The sequence below is a fragment of the Bubalus kerabau genome, chromosome 21 (assembly GCF_029407905.1).
Source record: "Bubalus kerabau isolate K-KA32 ecotype Philippines breed swamp buffalo chromosome 21, PCC_UOA_SB_1v2, whole genome shotgun sequence".
NCBI classification, from domain to species: Eukaryota; Metazoa; Chordata; class Mammalia; order Artiodactyla; family Bovidae; genus Bubalus; species Bubalus kerabau.
In genome coordinates this window covers 23,885,165-23,905,743 of record NC_073644.1, presented here as the reverse complement: position 1 = coordinate 23,905,743, position 20,579 = coordinate 23,885,165, and the positions used below count along the sequence as shown (strand labels likewise).

The window sequence follows — 20,579 nt, the reverse complement described above, 5'->3', positions numbered from 1 at the left end:
AGAACTTTGGGTTTGCTGTGTCCAGTAGTTAGGGTCTGGCCTCTTTCAGGGGTTCACTAGTTGCTGCTCCCAGCTCTGCCCCATCTCAGCCCTGGGGAGACTGCATGCCCGGTGACTGCTGTTCCCACCCCACCTTTCCTGGTAGTTCACTCAAGAGGCTGTTCAGCAACTCAATTCAACGCACTGAATGGGATCTTTCTTCCTAGTATGACCATAGGAATGGAAGGAGTGTCGTCACTAGGAATGTCTAGATAAATTTAAATAAAATGAGATGGGAAAGGAATATGTTCCAGATGAAGGGTCAGGATAACCCCCCAGAAGAACAATTAAATGAAATGGAAATAGGCAGTGTGCAAGAGAAAAGAGTTCAGCATAGTGGTTGTAAAGGTGATCCAAGAACTCAGGGAACCAATGGACGCACAGAGAGAGACGTTACAAGAAGTTTTTTAACAAAGAGTTAGAAAATATAAAGAACAACCAAATAGAGTTGAAGAATACAATAATTTTAGTAAAAAAATACACTAGAAGGAATAAATAGCAGAATAAGTGAAGCAGAAGAATGAATCGGTGAGCTGGAAGATAGAATGGTGGAAATCACTGCCCGAGAACAGAATAATGAATAAAAAGAAATGAGGACAGTCTCAGAGACTTCTGGGACAATATCAGATGTACCAACATTTGCATTATAGGGGTCTCATAAGGAGAAGAGAAAGGACCTGAGAAAACAGTTGAAGAGATAATAGCTGAAAACTTCCATGACATCAGAAGGGAAACAGTCACCCAAGTCCAGAAAGCACAGAGAGTCCCAGGCAGGATAAACCCAAGGAGGAAGATGCTGAGAGACAGAGTAATCAAGTGGACAAACGTTAAAGACAAGGAAAAATATTAAAAGCAACAAGTAATATCCATGGCAATCCTCATAAGGTTATCAGCTGACTTTTCAGCAGAAACTCTGCAAGCAAGAAGGGAGTGGCATGATGAGAGGGAAAAACCTACAAAAAAGAATACTCTACCTAGCAAGGCTCTCTTCAGATTTGATGGAGAAGCCAAAGCTTTACTGACAAGCAAAAGCTCAAAGAACTCAACACCACCAAATCATCTTTAAAACAAATGCAAATTGAGATAGTACCATTGAAACATATACATTATCATATATAAAATAGATAGCCAATGGGAATTTGGTGTATGAGGCATGGAGCTCAAATCTGGTGCTTTGTGATAACCTGGAGCAATGGAATGGGGTAGGAGGTGGGAGGAGGTTCAAGAGGGTGGGGGCATAAGTATGCATCTGTGCGTGCTAAGTCGCTTCAGTTGTGTCCGACTCTTCGTTACCCTATGGACTATAGCCTGCCAGCTTCTTCTGTCCTCTTCCTGACCCAGGGATCGAACCTACATCTCCTGTGGCTCCTGCTTTGCAGGCAGGTTCTTTACCACTGAGCCACCTGGCAAGCCTGGACATATGTATGCTTATGGCTGATTCATGTTGATGTATGGCAGAAACCAACACAATACTGTGAAATAATTTTCCTCCAATTAAAAATAAATCATAAAAACAAATGCTAAAGGAAGTTCTCTTGGTGGAAAAGAAAAGGCTATAACTAGAAATGAGAAAATTACAAAATGGGAAAGCTCACCTGTAAAGGACTGTCAAGAGAGAAAAAGGTTTTTTGTACATGAAGAAGATAGTTTCGAAGAAGTCTGTGTTTATAGGAATCTCAAACTTGTCTTTGAAGATGGGTCGAGTGTTGTGTATTTGCAAACTCAAGACTGGTATCTTGCACATAGCAAAAGCTAAAAGGAGGGACTTGTGGGCATTTGAAGGGACTGTGAGTGCAGACTCTGCCTACAAGGAGCTGCCAGATAGAGGCTGCTCCATGTTTTTGTAGGACCATATGAGTGATTTTCTTTTCCCCTTTAAAAGAATTTTTAAAAGTTTTTTTTTTTTTTTTTAAACCATGCTTTCCCCTCTTATCTGGTCTCAAGAATAAAACATATGATCTGGTACTGTAATTCCTGTGACTTCATATTTATAATATCATGTGCCCTGGTGAGATTTATGTGCCCTTTTCTTCCAGCATAACCATAAAACCAGGAAGCAGGAAAGCACTGTGAGACTCTGTTATACACGGAGCCCTGAGGGGGAGGGCTGAATGTGGCCTGCAGAGTGATGGGGAGGGAACTCAGCTACTGAGACACTGAGCTGATTACCCGCTCCTGGGATGGTTCCTGGCTCTGTTTAACCTGGCTTCCCTCTTTTTTCCCAAAGCTCAAAGCCTTTTCTACACCAGGAAGACAGAACTCATATGCTCCCCATATATCTTCTCTTATGCCCTCTGGGCTTTGGTTTTCCTTTGTAAGAGTGGGCTGAGCCTTTGTAGAAGGAGAACAGGGGGTGGGGGCATCCTGTATCTTCCTCTATAAGAAATGAAGTGAAAAGGAAGCAAAGGTGAGACAAGGTGCAGTATAAATTGACATCCTAATGACAAATAGCCTACACGCTGTCTTTACTGGACCCCGTCTTCCTGTTGGAGCAATAGAGAAAAAATGTGTCTTGAATTGTCACACAGAAAAACAGTTTTTTCTGATTGCTCCACTAAGTGTGTCCTTTCTCTATATCCGAAAACATGTAAAAGTAGCCATGGGAATGATCAAGCAGATTTGTGCTGTTACATTCCAGGGATTTCACTTGATGGGCACAGATTTTAAAAACTTCCCAACATGGTCAGGCATGAGTACATGTGACTCTGTGGAGCAGACCAGGTTTGGCAATGAAATGCCTGTGCCAGTCTAACAGAGTCAAACTTCATTGTTTTATTTTCCGTAAAGTCCTGTGACATCACGGTATTTCAGGATAGTTATTCAGTGTGGGTTTCTGCTTATCTGGAGCCTCCCCAGGTGGGCGTGTCCAAACCATCAGGTTGATTGATAGCAGGTAGGTTACCTTGCCAACCCCTCTGACGCCAATGAATGTTTTGTCTCCTGTCTCCATTAGGCGGGGCAAGAAGCACAGCATCATCCTAAGGACACAGCTGTCCGTGAGGGTCCATGCCTGCATCGGTGAGTGACATCTGCAGAAGGGTGTGCTTGCCATCTGCCCTCAGTGATTACACTTGTGATAGTTGATGCCACTTCTGGGAATAAAATGCAGTATTCACTCTTATGCTCTCTATGCTTGGGTTAGCCCCTAGCACAAATGGTTAGAGTTTTTAGGGAAGCAGTTTTTGGCAGTTGTTTTTGAAAGCTACCTCTTTCATTCTGGCTTTCTTTGCTGTTTGGCTGGTGAGTAGAGCTGGAGGTAAGATGGATTGTTGATGAGATTCTTTTTGTCAGCGTGGGGAGAGATGAGGTTCTTTGTGGGGCTGTGCCAGGGTGAACCTCCAGCCAGCTGAAGTGACTTTCATGTGCCTCCTGGTGACTCTCTACAGACCCTGTGGTCTCAGGCGATTGAAAGGGAAATCTCAGGTCAATATAGGACGGGCCACACGTGGATGCACAGCAGTTGATGTTGAGCAGATTATTTGTGGTTCAGATGGCCTGCCTGTGGTCACATAAGAAACCTCACCAGCGCCCATTCCTGCAGCCATTGATTTTCCCGGACCCCCTGGTTTCTCCTCTGTACACGTGGGCTGCATGGCAATGAGAGCGGTAATTTATGTTAAGCAGACAGACTCCACGGGAAGGTTTCCTCCTGGCACTGGTCCAAGTTGAGGCAAGTACGTAACATAAAAAGAGAGGACCTAAATTTCGCCTTATGCACAGAAGTTTTCCACATCTGAGTCAGTTTGCATTCATTTAATACGTGTCATGGTCTTAAGTCAGGCCTCTAATTAGGAGAGCACCGGTCATCCTGCCAAGACCCAGTCTACACCTGGAGAGTGGCGTGCATGGGGGCAGTGGAAGGAACCCTTTCCAGTCCCTCCTCCTCCTCCCTGCTTTCCTGTTGGAGACCCAGGGATGGGGTGAGGGAGCAGCTGATGTGGAGGGGAATCTGGGCATTCTGTTTCATTTGCGGTTAAGTGGGTGAGGCTGTGAGTGTCTTGAGGAACAACCTTTGTCTGACCCTGTGGTTGATGAGTAATTGTGCAGCTGACACAAAAACCTAAGGAGCTGGAGGGTCAGTGTGTTGGGAGGGTTCGTGATCTTGTTGGAAACGAAGTGAGAGAAATCTGTGGGATCTTCAGCACTGACCCTGCTTTTCAACTGCCTGTAGCACTGAGTGGCCTTAAAATATGCACAGGCACTTGATTGTATTTAATCATTTACTTCCTTGATTACCTGCTTTATAGTTTCTCCAGTTATTTTATGTGTGTAAATCATGTCTACCTGTAGAAAAGTCTTGTGATCTATGACTTTGGTAAACTCCCCTCCGACCCTTGTCCTGAATCTAGAACAAAGCCAGGTGCATACAGTGTGCTGAATACAACAGATACTGAATGCTGGTTGAAATATAGCAGATATCCAGTCAAATTTGGGACGTGAGTATGAATTGGTATTTCCCAGGAAGAGTAAGGCACCGGAAAGCAGATTTACATTACAACAGGCTAGATCAAAGTCCTAATGGGCTAACTTGTCTTAAGAAAATTCACTTATTTGCAGTATACCCTTAAAATGTTTCAAATACAGGATTTTTCTAGCTAGCTGACTTCCATATTACTGACTCACTGCATTAACTGATGTATTGTTCCGTAGTCCCGGGTGATACATGTAAACACACATCTCATCCCCATGGCAACTGAACCCCAGCAGCCAGTCCAGCCCAGCCTGCTGTCTCCCCAGACATCCAGGTCTTCCTGCTCAAAGGGTAGAACTGGGTGCTGACAGGATCAGTGTGTTTGTTCCCAAACCTGCTTATGCCAGTTGTATTTGCTATTAGAATTAGGTAATTAAATGGGACGTGAACACTTTGTAAACTGATTAAGTATGAGTATACAAAGTCACTGCTTTGAGTATGTTGAAAACGATTCAAAATTCCTTACTATAAAAGCATTTCTTGTCAATGTGAGTGGGTTGTGATAACCATAAAAGGTGTAGTGTTATAAAAATCGAGAAGGATTTTGGTCTTTGTAAGCATCTTCAGTACTTGCTTCACTTCAAAGACACCGAGATTGGGCATCAGAGACTGTATTATGTGAGTGGCTCATGAAAGAAAGTCCATGGGGAGTCCCACTGGACCTTTATTCAAAGAAAGGTCATGGCCCTAAATGATGGGCAGGTGCATCTCCTGAGCAGTGTGCCTGGCAACCAACTGTGTCCCATCCCAGAGAAACTGACAGTCAGTCACCATGGCTGCAAGTTAAGAGTCTTAAGGTGCGTATGTGTCATTTTTAAAAGACTTTATGCTTTAATCGCTTTTCACCATTATATTACCTCAGGCCTGAGTATATTAAATGAGAAGATTTGACTGTGTGAATTACCATCAATACCCAAGAAGGCAAAGTTTCTTCTTTGTATTAAAAAACCCTCTTTGTCCTTCTGTGTCCCATTATTGACAAGATCTGAAATAGATTTAATAGTGCAATACTAAGTATTACCCTTTGGTTTATGTCTATACAAAGGAATGAACGCATGCTGTGTGTGGTGTACCAGCTGCCATTGTGATACAGTTTTTCCCTTTCCAAATGGAAATATTAGGTGAGATTTCTTTGGGATTAAAAAAAAGACAACCAAACCTGGAACAATCTTAAGGTGAAATGGCAAAGGGAAACATGATAGAGGGAAAAAACCCTTTTTCACATCAGTTAGTTGAATCCCTGTTCTTTTTCAAGATCACTTCCCCTCTTCCCCATCTAAGAAATGGTTGAACGATTGCAGGCATGGGGCAGTGGCTGCTGTCAGTCTAGCACCATATGCAGCTCCCCCCAAAACTTTCCTTCCTGCCGCACGATTGGACTGGGGGGATCCAGGATTCCTGTAGGCTAGTGGGCTTAAAATGCTGTCAAGTGAATTTCTCCAAAGTCGTGTTTTCTTCACCCCAATTCTCTTCTCCTTCACCTCTGTTGTCACTAAGTATAGGAATGTTTAGAATCCAGGACTGCTTGTGGATGAATTGGAGGTAGCATGCCTTTGGAATTCTCCAGTGTTAGCGCTGGAGCTCTGTACCCGTTGGGATGAGAGTGGAGTGGAGCCTTCACGATTAGCGAGCGAGCAAACCTCATGAGAAATGAAAGCCATGGGGCACTGCGGTGATGGTCCCAGCTAGCAGCTGGGACAGGGGTCTTTGCTGATAGCACGGCAGGAAGCTGGAATGAGTTTTTGGTACATAGAGAGGCCCCATGCTCTTTGTACCTCTGGACTCCTCTCCACTGTATGACTTTGCACATTTTTAGCATGACCGCTTGATGTAACATAAAGTAGCAAACACTGTATGCCTTTGCCTTCTTCTAGTTTCAGTCTCTCAAAAAGATAGTGGTCAAATTATGGAGATGAACTTAACAGATACAAAGTTAAAAAATATATATATATGACAGGCATGTGAAGTCTGCATTTAATGAGGTTAGTTAGAGAAAAAAACTTTTCTGGTCCCAGCAAGTGATCCTATTGCCAGAAGCCAGAAAAATGTTCAGAGGGCCAACTGGCCCTGATGACTAAATTTCATCATGAAGAGAAAAGGAGTGGAAGAATTGGAATTGAGAGTTAAAAAAAAGTAAGGTTTGAAGTCATTAGGATCCTAAAGTTAATATCTGCAAGTCTTCTATGGGCCATATTTGGAGGCATTGTGTTTGACTTCAAACCTCTGTGCTTCAGTTTTGTGAAGCAAACCCTGTCTTCTCATCAAGCAAGTAAAGCCTGTTGACTGATTCTCTGGGACCCATTAGGCTGACACTTTCAAGTATCCAGCTAGAGTTAAAAGGATGAAAAATTGGCTGAAGATTCCAAAGTGCCATCTATGCTTGCAGTCGGGAGGAACAACCCATGTGAAGGGTCTTTAGACCTTTTAGAGCGTGTTTCCCCAAACCTCTGAGATGACAAAGGCTGCCCATAGGAGAGAGGTGAGGTCGGCAGAAGCTGGCAAGGTGGCAGAAGTGATTAAGCTCTCCACGAGCTTAGTTTCATATCTCATTAAAGGTCAAATCACAAGGATAAAGCCAATTTATTTATTTGTTTATTTTGGCTGTACTGGGTATTCATTGTTGCATGGGCTTTTTCTCTAGTTGTGGTGATTGGTCGCTTCTCTTGTTGCAGAGCATGGGCTCTGCAGCACAGGCTCAGTTGTTGTGGAGCACAGGCTTAGTTGCTCCCTGGATCTTCCCAGACCAGGGATCAAACCTGTGTCTCCTGCATTGGCAGGTGAATTCTTTACCACTGAGCCACCAGGGAAGCCCACAAGGATACAAAAACAACGTAAGGAAAGGCTGTTCCATCCGCTGATGCAGAAGAGTAATTTTTCAGCAACTGAAACATCAGCAGAACAAAGCATCAAAATGTTTGTAGAGTGTTTTCCTCTCATGAGCTGTACCGTGCAGCTGTGTGCTTCGTGTTACTCTGTCACAGCAGAGAGCTAAATGACAGTGGAGCGTTTCTTTAAGAAGAACCTTCTAGAGCAAAAGTGACTGCAGCAATTCAGCTCATGTGCCAACAGATGGAGATGCGGTGGCTCCCTGCGGCACGGTATTGAGAGGGATCCTGAGGCTGAGTGCAGTCTTTTGGGAGGGATCCTCTCAATGCCGGCTTTCACTGGTGGTGATGGAGGTGGTGTGTGAGTGTGTGGTGTGGGGCTCTTGGTGAGGTCTAGACTTGGTCCAGTGTCTGAATCCCCTCTGGCTACAGTGTAGAGGGCCCACGGCTTCCTGTGCAGAGAGTGGGGATGGAGCTGTGGCCCACGAGCGCGGCCACCACCAACTCCTCCCTTTCTCAGGTTCTTTTTTCTCATGCCTGTTAGTGTGAGCATGGCTCCTCCTTCCTTTCCCGCCTTGCTGGGTGTTCTGACTGAGTGTCTTTTCCTCGTTTGCTCAGTGTGAGCTGGTTTTGTGTGTGGCTGAGCCCAGCTGGCCCTGCAGGGGGCTCCGTCCCCTCCAGCCACTGAATAGCACCCGTGTGGTGCTTCTATATTTGCTAATAAAGATGAGGATCTGCTGGCACCATGGACGGTGAGACCCTCGGCCTGTGCAGTGATGCACCTTAGCTTGGAGGACCAGTCTGTCTAGGTGCCAGGGTGGGGAACCCCATGGGTGCTTCCAGTTCTCTGTTGTCTGAGGTGGCAGGCCTCCCCCTGTCTCCTGTCTACCTGTATAAACAGAGTAAAAACGACTGTTTTCTGACCAGGAGACAGCCCCAGAGTCATTCTTTCTCCCCTTGGACCCCTTGCCCTTCTTTCTCGGACTTCAGCTCTTGGACCTGGGCTTCTTACTGACTCTGTCCTGCATCCCATAGGAGGCAAGTTCTATCCTGGTGCTGCCTCTGCAGAGTTAGGTCACAGGTGGGGTTCCCTCTTGCTCTGTTTGTGCAAGTCACAGGGGTCGAGCTCACAGTGTCTTGAACACACACTTCCCTAGTGGGTTTAGGTGCAGTGGGTCACATTTCCTGTTTTCTGTTCTTTGATGGCGGGATCTGGTGATTCTCCACGAACCCCAGAGCCCATTCCTATTCCTGCTATCTTTCTGTGGAGCCCGAGTGGCTGGCTGCGGCCTCGGCACAAGAGGGCTTGGCTTTGAAATCCTGACTCTCCCTTTGCAGAAGGAGACGTCCAGTGACTGTTCTGTGTTTTTTGTTTTAGACTTCCTCCCTTTTACAATAAGTCTGTGACCCATTTTCGCCCAGAGTTCTGCTCTCTAGGTAAAGACAAGCTCTTTGGGTTAATCAGATTAAACACTTCTTATCATCTGTTTCCTATTAATCTGTCTCAGCTCCCAGATGACAGACCTCACGAAATGTCCATGTGTCTAGAAGGCCATTGGGTCTGGGCTGGGGAAGATTGACCTATTGACTCTCTTCACTCTCTCTGGGGGCTGCCTGCCTCTAAGATGCCTTATGGTCAAACAGTGATCAACAGATATGCGCTCCCCCCCACCCAGAAATAAAAAAGGAAGAAGGGATATGGGAAGGAGGTGAAACATACCACCAGGTTATCAAACAACATATCTGTCATAAATACTATAGACTTAGAGGAGATAGGTCAGCAAGGATTTGTTGCCCAAAATTAAAATAACAACAAGATATTAAAGAATTGCTTTACTATCTTCAGACACATAAGTAAACATAAATGTGGAGGCAAATAAAGAAAAGGAGACACAAACCTATGAGAGAACGCAAGAACCTTCCAGATGCAGCTGGAAACTCAGGTCAGCTACGGAAATTAAGAGGCATCCAGAGAGGAAATATGGTTGTGGGCAAATGTGAATTGAAGCCCAGGCAAGAAAATCAGATGTATCAGGGTCTCTTATGGCAGCTGTTTCATCTTTGTGCTCTCTACTGCCATCCCAAGACTTTTCCTTTTTTAAATGATTAATTCATTGCCTCTGTAGGACTGTGTTACCTTTCCTTTCTAAGGATCTCTGGATGTTGGATGATGGAATTTGAATATTGCCTTGGAACCATTACCTTGAGTTTGTTTGTCTTGTCCTAGTGAAATTCTTCCCTGGTGGTTCAGAGGAAAGAATCTGCCTGCAAGGCGGGAGTCCTGGGTTCAGTCCCTGGGTCGGGAAGATCCCCTGGAGGAGGACATGGCAACCCACTCCAGTATTCTTGCCTAGAGAATCCCCATGGACAGAGGAGCCTGGCAGGCTGCAGTCCATGGAGTCGCAAAAGAGTTGGACACGACTGAGTGACTAAGCACAGTACAGTGAAATTCTAGCCAGTGGCAACAAAAAATTGACACTGAAGCATGTAGTCGTATTGGTGGAGACACCTGTAGCTGATGTTACAAGACAAGTTCAAACGACATGCTGGCAGTTAGACTCCAAAGTTGCTGTCTAGTAGAACCTTTCTTCTATCTGGAAAACAACTCCTGGTAAGGAAATCACTGTGCTTTTGATTTCTTCAAGACTGGTCTTTCTATAACTGCTTTCCACTCCCAGGTCTGACCTGATGGTGGAGTGTAATGCAAGTTCTAGTTCCTGGCTCTCTGCACCAGTGTCTGTCCCCATGAAGAGACAACCTCATTTTTATCATGGATCAATAAGACTGTATGTCAGAAAACAAATGCTTTGTCTCCAGTTTCTAGAGACATTGATATCCAGAGGACTTAGGAGCTGAAAAGGATGCATGGCCTGCAAAGGTCCTGCTGCATGGGGGTTCTCCAAGGATTGGGTGAACACTTGTGTACTTTTCAGGTCTTGCTGAGAGACTTGAAGACAACAGATTTCTAGGGAAGGGGATTCTTTGGGCATTTTACTGATTTCTGTTGTGTTAGAAATACAAAATGGGAGGTATTTTAACTTGTAAAGAAAGCACTTGCAAAATATTAGTAGTTCAGCAAAATATGTAGCCAGTTTAAGCTTTAATTTGAAGGAAAAAAAAGAGGTTGGAGGAATTGTTATAAGTGCTGTTGGTCTCAAATTCACATAATAAGAGTAATAGCGACAGAATAGCTTGCTCCTTGGGAAAAAATAAAAGCTGTGACAAACCTAGACAGCATATTAAAAAGCAAAGATGTTACTTTGCTGACAAAGGTCTGTCTAGTACAAGGTATGGTTTTTTCCAGTAGTCATGTATGGATGTAAGAGTTGGCTCATAAAGAAAGCTGAGTGCCAAAGAATTGATGCTTTTGAACTGTGGTGTTGGAGAAGACTCTTTGAGAGTCCCTTGGACTGCAAGGAGATCCAACTAGTCAATCCTAAAAGGAATCAGTCCTGATTATTCATGGGAAGGACTGATGCTGAAGCTGAAACTTCAATACTTTGGCCACCTGAGGCAAAGAACTCACTCACTGGAAAAGACCCTGGTGCTGGGAAAGATTAAAGGCAGGAGGAGAAGGGGATAACAGAGGATGAGATGGTTGGACGACATCACCGATTCGATGGACATGAGTTTGAGCAAGCTCCAGGAGTTGGTGACGGACAGGGAATCCTGGCATGCTGCAGTCCATGGAGTTGCAAAGAGTCGGACATGAGTGAGCGACTGAATTGAACTGAGCAGAGGAGAAAATGAAAAAAGCTCATATGATTAAAATCTTGTTATCATCACTGAAAAGAAGAACAGCTTCTGTTGTTAATTATACCCAGAGGTGACATGCTTTATCTGTATCCTAGTAACTGGACTGTGACGGTGTGGGCAGGAAGGGGTCCACTTTACAAGAACGTGGGGCAGTCTTTGTGGGAGGAGGTGTGAGGCCAGGTGTGCATTCAACACTTCAGTCACTTCCTAGTCTTTAAAAAAGGCTCCACTTTGGATTCAGTGGTGAACTTAATAACAATTTTAAAATTAGATAATGTAGCTACAAGTATTTCAAAAGTTGTGAAATATTACAAAGAAGATTAGTTTGAGAAGAACTCTAATAAATTGGAGCTTGTTTGTTGTTCAGTCGCCCAGTCATGTCCGACTCTTTGTGACTCCGTGGACTGCAGCATGCCAGGCCTCTTCCTGTCGCATCTCCTGAAGTTTGCTCAAGTTCATGTCCATTGCTTTGGTGATGCCATCCGGCCATCTCATCCTCTGATGCCCTCTTCTCCTTCTGCCCTCAGTCTTTCCCAGCATCAGGGACTTTTCCAGTGAGTTGGCTGTTTGGATCAGATGACCAAAATACTGGAGCTTCAGCTTTAGCATCATTCCTTCCAATGAGTATTCAGGGTTGGATTTCTCTCAAGATTGACTGGTTTGATCTTGTGGTCCAGGGATTCTCAGGAGTCTTCTCCAGCACCATAGTTTTCATCAGTTCTTTGGAACTTATTTACCTCGGCCATTTGAAAAAGGCCATTTGAACCATGTTCACTGAATGACACTTTTGCAGTATTTCTCTTCTCACTCATGTTTCATGGACCCTCTCTACTCTTCCTGAGCCTTGGGAGGGGCTGAGAAAAGTGGACATTTTCTCAAGACCACATGCCTGGGATGGAGAGGGAATAAGTCTTGACGCTCTCCATTCCCCGACTGGGGGTCTTTGCCCTGGCCTGATACTTCTCTTTTTAGGTGATTTTATGTAATCTCCAGGCTTCCCTGGTGGCTCAGTGGTAAAGAATCAGTGGTAAAGGAGACCCAGGTTCTATGCCCTGGGTCGGGAAGATCCCCTGGAGAAGGAAATGGCAACCCACTCCAGTATTCTTGTCTGGAGAATCCCAGGGCCAGAGGAACCTGGCAGGCTACCGTCCATGGGGTCACAAAGAGTCAGACATGACTGAGCAACTAAACAACGACAACAATACAGTCTTTAGTTCATCTTCACATCTGACTATAGACTGATGCAAGCCTTCTGGTTTAAAAAGTCTGAGAAGTGCTGCTGAAACATCTAATATAACATTTTTTCCAAACGAAGTTTTGCCAGGCTTCAGAAGATGGTCTTCCAGCTGAGTTCCCCCAAGTGTGGTTCACAAATTGCCTTAGGGGAAGGCAAACAGCTGAGATAAATGGATTTCACCCTTCAAAAGCTGACCATGTTTAGTAATGCAATTACGATCCTTTCTTCTGGGTTGAGCTGCCAACTCCTTTAGATGGAACTGGAACTTCTGGGTCCCTTCCTGGCTCCATCCTGACCACTGGACATGTGGCCCCTCATTTTGGGCTTCGAGTTAGGAAGTCCCTGGGAATGATTGCCTCTGGCTTTAGGAGCTATCTAGAAGGAACAGCAGGGTTCTAGGCAGGAAGCTGTTGAGTTCTCCTGCTCCTGGCTTGGAGAGTTGGTTTATATTTGAGGAGATCTGTGATGTAGGGGTTCCATGCCAGGTAGCCACTAGCTGTTGAAGCTAGCTCCTTGAAGGTGGACTGTTTTGTATCCAGCCTATAAAACAAAGCAGACCTCACCTTATTTGTTGAGTAAATAAAGCCTCTTGTGATATTGTGGTTTCTATTAAGAATGTGTATTTGGTCTTCATCCTTTTTCTGGCACAGAACTCTTAAAACCCTTGGGATTTCCTAAGCGGTAAGAGCAACAGAGATATTTTTTGTTATATTAACATGGTGACTTTTATACCCCACCTAGGGATGGTTGGCTCACAGGAGCCAACCATGTGATTGTGTGTATGTTAGCTGCTTAGTCATGTCCAACTCTTTGCAACCCCATAGACTGTAACCTACCAGGTGCCTCTATCCATGGAGTTCTCCAGGCAAGAATACTGGAGTGGATAGCTATTCCCTTCTCCAGGGGATCTTCCCAACCCAGGAGATCAAGGTTCCAACCTGATTGAACCCAGGTCTCCTGCATTGCAGGGGGATTCTTTACTGTATGAGCCACCAGGGTATCCCCACCATGTAATTAGAGGTTTGGAACTTTCTAATTTACCCCCTGACCTTCAGGGAGATGAGAAGGGCTAGATAGAGGTTGGATGAATCACCAATGGGCAATGATTTAATCAGTTATGACCCTGTAGTGAAGCCTCTATTAAAAACCCCTAAAGTATAGGTTTCAGAGAACCTCTGGGTTGGTGAACACACAGGGATTCAGGGAGAGTGGCATCTGGAGAGGGCATGGAAGATCCTCGCTCTTGCTCTTGACTTTGCCTGCTGCATTTCTTCCACGTGGCTGTTTCTGATGTACATCCTTCTATAATGAACTGGTGACCTAGTCAGTAAAATGTTTCTCTCAAGTTCTGTGAGCCACTCTAACAAATTAATCAAGCCCAAGGAGGGGTTCATTGGAACCTCTGATCTGTTTCCGGTTGATCAGAAGCATGGGCAACAACTTGGGATTGGCTTCTGAAGTGCGGTGGGTGCCTTCTTGTGGCATGACTTATGGGACAACTATTGCACCATCTAGATAGTTTCAGCATCGAGGTGAATGGTAGAACACCCAGCTGGTGGGCTGAGGATGGCTTGTTGGTGTGGGGAAGCCTAGACAGACACACAGACACACATGCACACACACTGGAATTGGGTCGAGGAACTCAAAAGAACCACTGAAATGGTTGTAGAACTGACCTGTATATAAGTTTAATTCATTTACTTTCAGAATTGAATTTCTTAGGTATTTTGTCAGAAAGAAGAATAAAAGGCAGTAAACAGAATGTGGAAGGAAGTAGAAAGTCACAAAGCTGTGCAAGTGGGTAGAGTATCCTTTAAAGAGTGTTTCCAGGAGGACTCTCAGTTCTGGAGGTCTCGTGTAAAGCTGGAAGTGCATAGCCTCTGGTTGCTTGTGGCCTGGTTGCCAGGCAGAGCAATGTGAGTGGGGTCTGGGGGCCACTGTCTGCCCCCACCCTGGGTGGTTCTGGGTCCCCCATGGAGCTGTGACCTTTAAATCTGCATCCTGAGGTTGGAGGTAAGATGGTGGTGGTTTGTGCTAACACCCTGACAGAAGACTGCTCTTCGGAACAGAGCCTGGGTCACTTCTTTTGGGGAAGAGGGGGAGATGCTCTTGGCCCCAATGTAACAAGTTGATGACAGACCACTGAAAAACTCATGAGAAGATGGTGAAGATCATGAAGGGTGATCGTGGATCTTCCTGGGGCTGGTGATGGAATGTGCCCCGGGGGAGATGCTGATTCTGATTGTTCCGAGTGGGGATGGCCAAGGCCTGGTGGTTGACCTGTGCAGGCAACATACAATGACTTGAAAGCCTTCTAGCTCCACTGTCGCCTCTTCTTTGGAAGGATCCTTCCTGGGTGGGCACAATGTGTGCTCTGGATGTCACCTAGGGATGGATGGATGGATAGATGGATGAAAGGGGCACAGGGATTTAGGTCTGAAGATTTTGTCCAAAAGCAGAGTCAGAGTCATTATGAATCACACTGCTCTCCCTGCCACGCGCCTTAGTCCAGGGGAGGAGGACCAACACTGGCTTTGCCTGGGGCGTTTTGGGGGTGGATGCTGCATGTGAGTCATCCCCAGGCCCCGTCAGCTGCTGTATTGAGCACCTGCTCCGTGCAGGGTGCTTAACACAGGTTATTCCATTTATCCTCCCGACACATTCATTATCTTTACAGAAGAAGAAAGCGAGATTCAGAGAGGTTTGCTCGCTCACCCAGGGACAGAGAGCTGAACCGCAGAGCTGATTCACATCCGTATCTGTCAACTGTTAACTGGAAAAGTCCCGTTGTGTTACTTTTTACAAAGTTTTCCTTTTATACAAGCAGAAAGGGAAATTTCCACTGCATTTCCTTCCCACCAGACACTGGGCAAAGTACTATGTACTTTAGTCCTCACAACAGCCTCTGAGGGGAGGGGATTACTATTCCCATTTAACAGAGAAGAAGACTGAGGCACTTGTGGTCTGCTTGCTTGGCTGAGGGCTCGAGGGGAGTATGTGACAGAGCTGAGATACTCATGTGGGTCTTCCTGACTCCAGGGCCTGTGCTTGCACTGGCTGGCCTTTATCAGTGATCACCATGCTCCAGGCATCTGCTGGGAGAAGGCAAGGGCACCCACTCCAGTGCTCTTGCCTGGGAAATCCCATGGATGGAGGAGCCTGGTAGGCTGCAGTCCATGGGGTCACTAAGAGTCGGACACGACTGAGCGACTTCACTTTCACTTTTCACTTCCATGCATTGGAGAAGGAAATGGCAACCCACTCCAGTGTTCTTGTCTGGAGAATCCCAGGGACAGGGGAGCCTGGTGGGCTGTGGTCTATGGGGTCGCACAGAGTCGGACACGACTGAAGCGACTTAGCAGCAGCAGCAGCAGGCATCTGCTGAGCCCATCGAGAGAACACAGAGTCTAGAACCAGACCTGCCCTGAGGAGCTGTGTGACTTTGGCAAGTAACCTCTCCTCTCTGAGCCTCAGTGTCTTCATTTATCAAGAGAGGATATTAATATCTCTTTAAAGCATCATTATTAGGATTAAATAAATGTTTCATTGGTATTGGATCCAGGTTTTAGAAACAGTTTATATTGAGTATTGATTTATGGGCTCAAAGAACAGGTGTGTGCTTTAAAATCAGACAAATTGGGGTTTAAATGCAGCCCTGAATCTTTGTGTCCATGAGCAAGTTACTCAACCCTTTTAGGTCTGTCTGCTTATATATGACAGTGAGGACAAGGGGGTCCTGATGCCTCCCTGCTGGTACTAATGTAAATATTCGTGGAGATGGTGTCTGTACAGATCCAAGCATGTTGCCTGGCATGTGTTACTTGGGGCAAATGGTGAATATCATCATCATTGTGACAAAGTTTGTATTTTGTTGCTTTACAGCTTGTTAGAGCACAATTGAAATGTGATTATCCAGTAGCTCTTAAAGGAAATTATTTGTGAAGTGTCTGATTTATTCATAGGTAGAAGTGACTTGTATGAAATCCATGTCTTCTCTCCAATTCTTGAAGGACCTTATCCAGAACTGAATCTCAGGATTGTATGAGATGATTAACTGCAACAATAAACTGTAGAACTCTTATTTAAATATGAATGCAGCTAATACCCAACTAATCTGGTCAGGAAGCAACAGTTAGAACCGGACATGGAGCAACAAACTGGTTCAAAATTAGGAAAGGAGAACGTCAAGGCTGAATATTGTCACTTTATTTAACTTCTATGCAGAGTGCATCATGCAAAATGCCAGGCTGGATGAAGCACAAGCTGGAATCAAGAATGCTGGGAGAAATATCAATAACCTCAGATATGCAGATGACACCACCCTTATGGCAGAAAGCGAAGAGGAACTAAAGAGCCTCTTGATGAAAGTAAAAGAGGAGAGTGAAAACGTTGGTTTAAAACTCAACATTCAAAAAATGAAGATCATGGCATCCAGTCCCATCACTTCATGGCAAATAGATGGGCAAACAATGGAAACGGAGACTTTATTTTTGGGGGCTCCAAAATCACTGCAGATGGTGACTGTAGCCATGAAATTAAAAGACACTCGCTCCTTGGAAGAAAAGCTATGACCAACCTAGACAGCATAATAAAAAGCAGAGACATCACTTTGATGACAAAGGTCTGTCTGTTCAAAGCTATGGTTTTTCTGGTAGTCATGTATGGACCGTGAGAGTTGGACCATAAAGAAAGCTGAGTGCTGAAGAATTAGTGCTTATGAACTGTGGTGTTGGAGAAGACTCTTGAGAGTCCTTTGGACTGCAAGGAGATCCAACCACTCCATCCTTAAGGAAATTGGTCCTGAATATTCATTGGAAGGACTGAAGCTGAAGCTGAAACTCCAATATTTTGGCCACCTGATGTGAAGAACTGACTTATTGGAAAAGACCCTGATGCTGGGAAAGATTAAAGGCAGGAGGAGAAGGGGTTGACAGAGGATGAGATGGTTGGATGGCATCACTGACTCAATGAACATGAGTTTGAGCAAGCTCCGGGAGTTGGTGATGGACAGGGGGAGTTGGCGTGCTGCAGTCCATGGGGTCTCTAAGAGTTAGACACAACTGAGCGACTGAACTGGACTGGATGTATTTACAGTATGTTTTACTTGCTGCCCTTTGCTGATTGGCAGACAGATTTGAAACTATCCGTTGGTAAATTTCTGTTAACATTCTCTTTGGTATTACACAGCGAATCTGGTCACCCCAAGACCTGAAGGGCCATTCTGAGTCCCTGGTTTTTGTTTAGCTAGTGACATTTGGGTCATTTTTGTGGTTCTCTTCTTTTCAGTTATCCTGCTTTTGATACATTTTGGAATGTTCCAGTTTTGGAAAGCATTGAACAACATGTTTACTGAACAACTCTCATCTTCACGAAAATGAAGTGGGTTTTCTGTTAGTGAAGGCAGCCTCTCTCCCTGATCCTTTGTGTTCCAAGATCATGTTCTCCAGAAAGGACTGCTGAAATGGAGGATAATGCTTCTCAGAAATCAGATAAGACAAGTGTATGAAAAGGAATAAAAACACCGAGTGCTCGTTACTTTGTATCATAATTTTAGGGTTGAAAAATTATGCTCTGAGCTCTGTAAAAGTAGTGAAAGAATTCCAAGTTGATATTTACAAAATGCTCAAATAGATGAGCTGTTCCTGTGGTACCTAAAAGTACAATCAATATGTTTATTTACAACAGCTATGCTATTGTTGTTCAGTTGCTCAGTCGTGTCCAAATCTGCAATCCCATGGACTGCAGCATGCCAGGCTTCCGTCTCCTTTACCATCTCCTGGAGTTTGCTGCCCTCTTCTCCTTTTGCCTTCACTCCTTCCCAGCATCAGAGTCTTTTCCAATGAGCCAGCTCTTTGCATCAGGTAGCCAAAGTATTGCAGCCTCAGCATCAGTCCTTCCAGTGAATATTCAGGACTGATTTCAGCAACTATACTAATGATGGTAAACTCCCCACACATACAACAGTAACATTGTCAGTTGACTTAGTATCCTGGGGATTTAAAAAAATGACTTGTTTGGCTCAGGGTACCTTAGAAAGCTGCCCCATGATTTCATGCTCTGGCTCTCTGGCCCCTCATCAGAGTCCCTGGACATGGGGCTTGGGTGCTGGAATTGGTGAGAGTGAGGTGGGTGGCTAAGGATGGGCGGACCAGGTCCTATCCCCTTCACCCGGCACTGGCTCCGAGGACTCCAAGGCCACCAGAAGGAAGCAGTGCAGAGTGCCACGCAGTGCTTTGCACTTCATCAGAAAGCCATAAAAACAATTACCAGCCCATTATGGACTCTGAAAAGGAGCTCGCAAAGCTGCCTGGCTAGCAACTGCCAAGGCGTGTGAGTCACTGATGTAATTTGCTGTAGATTTTTTTTTTTTCTTTCATGGAAGGTAGTGAAATCTTGAAGAGGAGTGTGTCCATTGAGATGGCCTCCCAGAATGCCTGGAACAGCTCAGGCCAGGCATTTTGAGGTCAGCGTGCTGGTTTGTACCCACTGCAGATATCCGGATGGTGGGACTCAGGTGCAGCTTAGCCTTGGGGTCCTACTGGCAGCCCTGCCTTTCTTTGGCTCTCCTCCAGGGTTTGGGATTCAGTCATTTCCATGGTCTGACTTGAGACCCTGTCTTTGTCAGGATTCTCTGGTGGCTCCAGGCTGTGGCTTCTGGCTTGGGGGGCTTGCGGAATTTGGGGTTCTCACTCATGGGTATGACAAGAGACTGCTGACCTGGGCCTTGTGAGGAGGGCTTGTGTTGTCACCTCCAAAGGAGGTTGTGTCTAGAATCCAAGATTATATATTTAAAACATGCCAGTTTTTATTTCATAGCATCCTCCTCTGGCATCTCTTAATTTTCCTTAAACAAACGGCTTAGAAGACAAAATAAGAAAAAAAAAATCAGGGGTCATGGAGAGGGCCTGCTCAGGTCTGGGGACCCAGACTGTAGTTGAGGGTATTGGTCCCTCTGTGCTGCTGAGTCACTTCAGTCGTGTTCGACTCTGTGCAACCCCATAGAGGGCAGCCCACCAGGCTCCCCCATCCCTGGGATTCTCCAGGCAAGAACACTGGAGTGGGTTGCCATTTCCTTCTCCAATGCATGAAAGTGAAAAGTGAAAGTGAAGTCGCTCAGTCGTGTCCGACCCTCAGCGACTTCATGGACTGCAGCCTACCAGGTTTCTCTGTCCATGGGATTCTCCAGGCAAGAGTACTGGAGTAGGGTGCCATTGCCTTCTCCCAGTCCCTCTTTAGGGGTGTCCTAATTGAGGAGAACTGGTGGACCAGGGTGGAGCTATGGGAGGCAGGATTCTGATTCTGGTACCAGCATCGTCAGGCAGCCAGACCCAAGACATGGTACTGACTTCTCCAAAAATGGAGACCCTTGTGTTTCCCTTCAGAGCTGCTGAAAGGACGGGTGAGCCAGGAGTCTGTCTTCGGTCAAAAACCTGACATCTGGCAGCCCTGTGGGATTTCCATGAGCAGGAGCTTTGTTGCTGCTACCGTTAAGATTCAGCTGTAACTTATGAGTAGGCGTGAAAATATACTATCATTTATATTCCTGCAATGTGAGAGATATCCAGCTTTCCACCTGACTTAGAAAATAACTCATCAGCGTGTATGGAATGCCTCCTGGGTGTCACCCCTATATCAAGTACTGTAAAGGAAATGAATAGGCACATAGTAGATGTAGTACAAATATGAAGCAATTTTTATCACCATATAGTTGATTTACAACTTTATGTTAGTTTCTGGTGTATAGCAAAGTGATTCATGTATATATGTGTATGTATGTGTATATATGTATACATATATAAACTGTTTCAGTTTCTTTTCCATTATAGTTTGTTATAAGATATTGAATATAGTTCCCTGTACTATACAGCAGGACCTTGTTGTTTATCTGTTTTGTATATAATAGTTTATATCTGCTAATCAAAAACTTTTAATGTATCCCTCACCCTCTTCCCTTTTGGTAACCGTAAATTTGTTTTCTAAGTCTGTGAGTGTTTTTGTTTTGAAAATAAGTTCATTTATATCATTTTTGGATTCCACAACATAAGTGATATCATACGGTGTTTGTCTTTCTCTGTCTGACTTTGCTTAGTATGATAATCTCTGCTGCTGCTGCTGCTACTAAGTCGCTTCAGTCGTGTCCGACTCTGTGCAACCCCATAGACGGCAGCCCACCAGGCTCCCCCGTCCCTGGGATTCTCCAGGCAAGAACACTGGAGTGGGTTGCCATTTCCTTCTCCAATGCATTAAAGTG

At 45.1% G+C, this 20,579-nt stretch overlaps 1 protein-coding gene across 7 annotated transcripts in view; it reads left to right on the top strand.

Annotated features, from left to right (window-relative positions):
* Positions 1 to 20,579, top strand: part of FHOD3 (formin homology 2 domain containing 3) — a 524,125-nt gene that overhangs the window by 75,010 nt on the left and 428,536 nt on the right. For all 7 annotated transcript variants that reach the window (XM_055559620.1, XM_055559619.1, XM_055559618.1 and 4 more), the window contains exon 3: positions 2,993 to 3,057. In XM_055559620.1, coding sequence (XP_055415595.1) covers positions 2,993 to 3,057 — 65 coding nt within the window. The remainder of the gene's footprint in view (positions 1 to 2,992; positions 3,058 to 20,579) is intronic.